The 7,560-nt window shown below is 33.9% G+C and overlaps 1 protein-coding gene and 1 long non-coding RNA gene across 2 annotated transcripts; both read right to left on the bottom strand.

Moving 5' to 3' along the window:
• Window positions 1-458: 458 nt before the first annotated feature.
• On the bottom strand, window positions 459-5,949 carry LOC130623553 (uncharacterized). Its single transcript, XR_008981148.1, has 3 exons — window positions 5,715-5,949; window positions 5,319-5,513; window positions 459-1,334 (listed from the first exon to the last, which is right to left on the bottom strand). It is a non-coding gene; the product is annotated as an uncharacterized LOC130623553 (long non-coding RNA).
• On the bottom strand, window positions 1,341-5,312 carry LOC130623552 (uncharacterized). Its single transcript, XM_057439045.1, has one exon. The coding sequence runs from the start codon at window positions 4,929-4,931 to the stop codon at window positions 1,545-1,547; it is 3,387 nt and encodes a 1,128-aa protein (XP_057295028.1). The 5' UTR covers window positions 4,932-5,312; the 3' UTR covers window positions 1,341-1,544.
• Window positions 5,950-7,560: the final 1,611 nt, after the last annotated feature.

The following is a 7,560-nucleotide window of genomic DNA, read 5'->3' as shown; positions in this document are numbered from 1 at the left end:
GGCGATTAAACTTCTTTTTATCAGCGTCCCATCAAATATGAAAATATTTTTGAAAACTACAAGTCTCATGCGTTTAGTGGTAAAAAAATAATATAAAAAATCGTTCGGGAAATGAGTTTACTCCCTGTAGGCTGTTCAGGTCAAATTTTTCTATGCGCCGCTCGACCTTCTAGCCGTATGCAACGTTTTCTACATTTCTATACGGTTTCAACGAGGGGTCGCGCAACTCCTAACTACAAGCCATTCTCTAGTTATTGTTATTTTTATGATAGATAGTATAGCCCTTTTTTGTTGCGTTTTTCGGCCAATTTCGCAACAAAACACGGCACAAAGACGGGGGTCATGTATAGGTTTTTTTTCACAATTTCTATCTTTAAAAATCAATAACTCCAGATTGAGACATGGTAAGAACTTAAAATTTTTACAGTAGATAGTATATTTGTAAAAGAAAAAATATATTAATTTTTGATGGTTTATTTTTAGAAATGACGTAATGATGACGTCATAGCTCAAATATTACTACAAATTGCTCTAAAAGCGCAAGAAAGTATACAACAACCAGTAAACAATTTTATAAACTGTAATCTTAACGTTAAACAAAGTTCATTAGAGTGTACGAAATTTCGGACAAGGGTGTAAATTTGCAGACCAGATAGAAAAAATGACGTCATAGTTGAAAAAATCTTTCCAAATTGATGAAAATGCAAAAAAGTTCACAGGAACATAATAAAACACCACAAATTAGTAACTATTCAAAAATTATACAAACACTCTTAAGGAGTACAAATATCTGACAAGAGTGTAATTTGCAGACCAGATAGAAAAAATGACGTCATAGTTGAAAAAATCTTTCCAAATTGATGAAAATGCGAAAAAAATTCACAGGAACATAATAAAACACCACAAATTAGTAACTATTCAAAAATTTTACAAACACTCTTGAAGAGTACAAAATATTTGACAAGAGTGTAATTTGCAGACCAGATAGTAAAAATGATGCTGTAGCTCAAAAATAACATAAAATCAATGTATAAAAGCAAAACAATTATACAATAACCGGCAAAAATGTTTATAAACTGTAATCTTAACATTGAGAGACTTCATAGAAATGTACGAAATTTATATTTTTGCAGACCAGCCAGAGAAAATAACGTAATAGCTGAAAAGATATTTCAAATTTAAGGAAATGTAAAAAGAAAGTCCACAGGAACCACTGTAAAACACTAAGTTGGTAACTATAAAACTTTGACAAACACTCTTAAAGCTTGCAAAATATTTGACAGAGTATAAATATGCAGACCAGATGAAAATGGAACAACTGCACCTTTTAGCACCTAAATAAAAAAAAGAACGCAAAATATTAAGCTACCATAAGTGCTAAATGTTTTAATAGAACAATATATACCACATGTCACAAGTTGACAAAACAATGATCCTCAAAGGAAGAAGTTTTTGCCATAAAAAAGTTCCACGGTTTGAACGAAATACATTACCACAAAAATTTCTTCCCTCAAATATATAACTATACTATAACTAACTATATTCTAAGATAACATAATAACGTCTCCCTTCTCAAAATCTAAAATTATTGGAAAACTCCAAACTGTCTCAGGTTCTGACTCATATACTACATTAAACAACGTGCGTTTAGGATTGGAATGTCGTTTTGCTACACTTAGAATTTCCCCTTTACACCAATATGCATCCTCTTCATCTTCTTCCTTTAAATGATGCCGTATGTGTAAACCAACTAAACAATCAGGGTCTTTGATGAAGGAAGGGAGTTTGTTGCTTTTTTGTTGTTCAGACAGTTTTTTCATCCTTTCTTTCTTGATCTTTTCCATCAGTTCCTTTTTTTGGGTTGCAACTACTTCATCTCTATCTTCCTTCGACTTCAGGTTATCCTTTGTTACCTTTTCTGCAGATGATGAAAATGTTACATGCATGATTTTAACAAAGTTTTCAAGAAGCTCTTCCCAAGACAAATCAACTCTTTTGTTTCCACTCTGTTTTGTTTTGTTAAACAATTTGGAATTGCATTTGAAAGGCATAACATGCCTGTAAAAATTCATTTGCGCTAGCAAAACTTCTGCACGTTTTTGTGATGATATATCCATGATGTTTTTTTTCAGTTCATCAACAGATATCCAAGCCTGGACATTTAGCTCAAGCAATTTGTTAAAAGCTTCCACTTTCTTCAATGCTATTTTCTCTTCAGCTTTCTTTTTCATATCTTGTTTAGCAAGCAATTTCCTTTTCCTCTCCTCCAACAGTTCTTTTCTCCTTGATTTATACTTCGCCTTCATTTTTTCCACATTATGTCTGGCTGATTCCATCATACTTTTTTTCTCATCATAAGACTTCTGTTCAAACCAATCAAGTGTTTTGTTACGCGACCACATGGTTAAAGCCTGCAATGTTTCAACATTGGCACTTGGCTTCGTTTTCACTAACAAATCCAAAATTGCAAAGTCACTTTCAGAAGCCTTATTGGTTACTGGTACAATTGATGACGTCTCCTTTATTATCTGACTGGGGCTCCAGTACTTTCCTCCAGGCAGTTGATCCTTACATTGACGCTCTAAGATGATGAGAATTGCATGGCAAATAATTTCAAGGGCTTGCTGTGTTAGAATATCCAATTCATCATCACCTGTATCCTCAAATAGCTTGATAAATAATTCATCTTTGTTGTGTACAATAATACCATCCTCTTGGAAAATATGACTGCCAGATAGAAGTGATGAACAATTGTTGCAGAGTGCAGATAGTTTGACTTTAAGTTGTAACAGGTATGGATTTATTTCGAGGATACTTTCACAAGACTCTATTAATCGCCACAATGGACCAGTCAATAATTTATCAATAATGCCAAGTGCTCTGACTTCACTAAGAAACAACTTATTTGATACGTCTTCATTTACAGCTTTCAGTAAATTATTAGGATCAGGCCATGATGAAAGAAAAGATACGACTGCATCACGATGGTAATATAATGCAGCAGCGTTATAAAACAATATGTTAAAACGATTTCCAATAAATGGTACAAAGTAAGATTTCTGATTGCGACCAGCTAAAAACGAGTTAAAATACGATGCTACTCCACATTCGTCACTTCCACGCACATGAAAAGCTTTACAAGCTGTACGCACTAATCTAGAAGCAGAAGATTCTTTTGCACTATTGAAGGCAAATACTGTTTCATAGTCATCACAGAGGACCATTCTCTCAAATGAATGCAGAACTTTATCTGCCTCTGAGGCAAAATTTGCCAGAAGATGTAATTTGCAAAAGAAATTTCCCATATCGGTCATGTCCGTTTTTTGTGTTTCGCTTAAATAATTCCAGTTTTCTACAACATTTGGTAATAATTTTTCCCTTAAAGATTTCAGTTGTGAGTTAAATAAAGGATTAATAGGGCCAAGATCCGACATTGTAGATTTGATTGATGTGACAAGCCGGGAAAAATTTGCATCCTTGTCACATTCTTTCAGAATGTCACACATGTCATCAATTGTGTCAGTAAAATTTTTCATTACTATTGCCGCATCGCCACCTGCAACTTCTGATAATCCAAATGTTAAAGTTTTTCCTTTCGATGTTGTAATCTGAAAATTTTGATAATGTTTATGGTATTTTGATGTACCATCTCCATGTAAACAATTACCAAACGCCTCCTTGTCATTATCAATCATTGCTTCTGCAACCTGTAATTGTGCTAAAATTAATGCTTCTTGCATTAAATGACTTTTTAAACCTTGTGAAGGCAACCTGTCAACCCTTTTTTTTGCAAGTTTTTCAAGTACAACCTTGATCACATCATTTACCTTTCCCATGCTGACATTCAAGGAAAGTAATTCCATAACAACTTCTCTTATTTCGTCTGAATAACGACCACCTTCAAATGTTACAATTTCATTGTCGTTTAATAACGAAACGAGCATTTGCAAATCACGATTTTCTTCAGTAAGTTGCTTCATGTTTGTACAGAGTTTGTCATAATCACTTTTTAAACACTTCATATCATTCACTTCTTTGTGGTCAATCAATTTTTTCTGGTTTTCAATTTTTAACAACAAACTGTGCGTCTTTCTTTTCAGTTTTGCTTTCTCATTCCGCAGATCATCAACTATAGTTTCACTGTTTTCTAATTTATCATTGAGTCTGTTCAAGTTTACTTTCATGTCATCCAACTCATCACTTTTATTCTCAGTACCAGATATCAATTCAGCTATTTCTGATTCCATTTTATTAATTTTATCATCTCTGTTTTTAATTTTCTTTGATAAATTTCTCAATTTATCTGCCCTCGCTTTGCTATTATCTTTAAATTTCAATTCCACATTTCTAAGTTTTTCCTCTACTTCAAGATAATTGTTCTTTATACGACGATATTCTGCTGTCAACTTATTTTCATCCTTCATTGCTACAAATAACTCGTTACTAAGTTTCTTAACCTCTTTGACTTGTGTGTTGTATTGAATTTCTAATTCTTGAAAATTTTCGCACTTTCTTTTTAAACTTTTGTTTTCCTCCTTTAATTGTTTCATTTTCTCTTTAAACAAAACTTCATTTCTAGAACTAGCCGCATCAATAGATCGCTGATGTGGGGTAATTTGCACTGGAACACTAAACTCAGCTTCCAACAAAGTTTCTATAGCAGAATTAGCTTTCCTTTTTTTCAGACCATTTACTTTCTCTACTAGTCTTTTAACTTTTGTATATAACGCTTTTTCTGGACATGTTATTTGAACACCAAGTAAAACAAATCCATCACTTACTTCTTTAATGCTTTTTTCATTCAATGAAGAAAAAAGATCATAAACTTGTTTATTTTTAATACTCATTTTTAAAGCTGAAAATATATCAAGCGAAACTGCACTAATAATTTTATTGTCTAACATAAGCTGCAAAACTTTTAACCAATGCATATTATTTTTAAAGTACCATTCCTACCTAGACTGTGTATTATCTGCCTTTCTAGTTTACGTCAGCAATTATGATATAGCTATACATACTAAACAATGGAATATTTACAAAAATAACATTATATAATCATTATCTCTTCAATTATTATCTAAATCTTGCTTTTTAAAACAGTATAAGCTAGCTATAAAGTAACCTACTCTGACTCTTAGCTAACTTTAGGCCTGGAAAGTTGGAAGAGAGGCGTTTTTGTAAAAAAGAATAATGGTAAACAGTAAACAGTTTGCAAGAACTGAGTGGGTAACAAATTGGTATCTGGAATCAACAAATTTCCAAGCCTAATACTTTAAGTGTTTAAAAACCAAATCACACTAGTAGTAAGCAAAATATACCTTTATCTATTAACCACACAGTGGTATGGAATAATTAAACACAACATCACACACTCCATCTTCTGGTCCACTACTTCGGCTAATATATATATAGCTAGGTAGCTAGCTAGCTTTGGTGCTTTAGTTTAGTAGCTGTGTCTAATGTTAACTGGAATATCTAGCACATAGCCATGATTAATAGCCATCATTCCAAGACTATAAATTATATAATAAAATAAAATAAATAAAAAGTCGAAATTCGTTGTTGCACTGCAGCAAGTCACATAGAACTTTAAGACGGGGGTTCGATATAAACAAAAAATGCTTTTTCTCCAGATTTGTCATGCAGGAAAGTTAGGAATAAGAATAGAAATTGAAAGTATATTTTTAATATAAACTAATTTCAAGTGAGACTACCTGATACGTCATGCACTTTCCTCTGTTTGCGCCAAGTTTACATTTCCCTCGTCGAAATCTGAATACACTGTTGGTCGTTTAAACAAGTCTCATTCAAAAAAACAAATTTAAGGTACTTAACAATCACTATCTGCCCATACACCATCTGTCTTAAGCGAAATAGGTGCCGAATTCGACGATTTAAAATAAGTGCCATCACGCGCAATAACAAAATACGCGTTGCCGTGTGCGAGCTTGTTTTAAGCTGAATTTCCGAACACGGCAAAAAGTCACGTGACTGAACAGCCTACTCCCTGGGTACTTTCTTTGTATACTTTTGACTATACGGGCCAAGCCCGGGATTTACGGGAAATCGCGGGTTTTCGTTTGCCGGCGATTAAACTTCTTTTATTCAGCGTCTCATCAAAAATGAAAACATTTTTGAAAACTACAAGTCTCATGCGTTTTAGTGGTGAAAAAATAATTTAAAAAATCGTTCGGAAATGAGTTTACTCCCTGGGTACTTTCTTTGTATACTTTTGACTATACGGGCCAAGCCGGGAATTACGGGAAATCGCGGGTTTTCGTTTGCCGGCGATTAAACTTCTTTTATTCAGCGTCTCATCAAAAATGAAAACATTTTTAAAAACTACAAGTCTTATGCGTTTTAGTGGTGAAAAAAAAAATTAAAAAATCGTTCTGGAAATGAGTTTACTCACAGGGTACTTTCTTTGTATACATGCGACTATACGTGCCAAGCCCGGGATTTACGGGAAATAGCGGGTTTCGTTTGCCGGCGATTAAACTGCTTTTATTCAGCGTCTCATCAAAAATGAATACATTCTTGAAAACTGCAAGTCTCATGCGTTTTAGTGGTGAAAAAATAATTTAAAAAATCGTTCGGGAAATGAGTTTACTCCCTGGGTACTTTCTTTGTATACTTTTGACTATACGGGCCGAGTCCGGGATTTAGGGAAATCGCAGGTTTTCGTTTGCCGGCGATTAAACTGCTTTTATTCAGCGTCTCATCAAAAATGAAAACATTTTTGAAAACTACAAGTCTCATGCGTTTTAGTGGTGAAAAAATAATTTAAAAAAGCGTTCGGGAAATGAGTTTACTCCCTGGGTACTTTCTTTGTATACATTCGACTATACGGGCCAAGCCCCGGATTTACGGGAAAGCGCGGGATTTCGTTTGCCGGCGATTAAACCTCTTTCTTTAAGCGTCTCATCAAAAATGAAAACATTTTTGAAAACTACAAGTCTCATGCGTTTTAGTGGTGAAAAAATAATTTAAAAAATCGTTCGGGAAATGAGTTTACTCCCTGGGTACTTTCTTTGTATACTTTTGACTATACGGGCCGAGTCCGGGATTTACGGGAAATCGCGGATTTTTGTTTGCCGGCGATTAAACTTCTTTTTATCAGCGTCCCATCAAATATGAAAATATTTTTGAAAACTACAAGTCTCATGCGTTTAGTGGTAAAAAAATAATATAAAAAATCGTTCGGGAAATGAGTTTACTCCCTGGGTACTTTCTTTGTATACTTTTGACTATACGGGCCAAGCCCGGGATTTACGGGAAATCGCGGGTTTTCGTTTGCCGGCGATTAAACTTCTTTTATTCAGCGTCTCATCAAAAATGAAAACATTTTTGAAAACTACAAGTCTCATGCGTTTTAGTGGTGAAAAAGTAATTTAAAAAATCGTTCGGAAATGAGTTTACTCCCTGGGTACTTTCTTTGTATAATTTTGACTATACGGGCCAAGCCGGGAATTACGGGAAATCGCGGGTTTTCGTTTGCCGGCGATTAAACTTCTTTTATTCAGCGTCTCATCAAAAATGAAAACATTTTTAAAAACTACA

Source organism: Hydractinia symbiolongicarpus, chromosome 13, assembly GCF_029227915.1.
Source record: "Hydractinia symbiolongicarpus strain clone_291-10 chromosome 13, HSymV2.1, whole genome shotgun sequence".
In the NCBI taxonomy this organism is placed as follows: domain Eukaryota; kingdom Metazoa; phylum Cnidaria; class Hydrozoa; order Anthoathecata; family Hydractiniidae; genus Hydractinia; species Hydractinia symbiolongicarpus.
Note: the sequence above shows the minus strand (reverse complement) of the source record. Positions and strands in the feature narration are given on the sequence as shown.

What these genes read in the sequence shown, in the direction of transcription:
- LOC130623552 (XM_057439045.1), bottom strand. Translation starts at nt 4,931, where the DNA reads ATGCATTGGTTAAAAGTTTTGCAGCTTATGTTAGACAATAAAATTATT.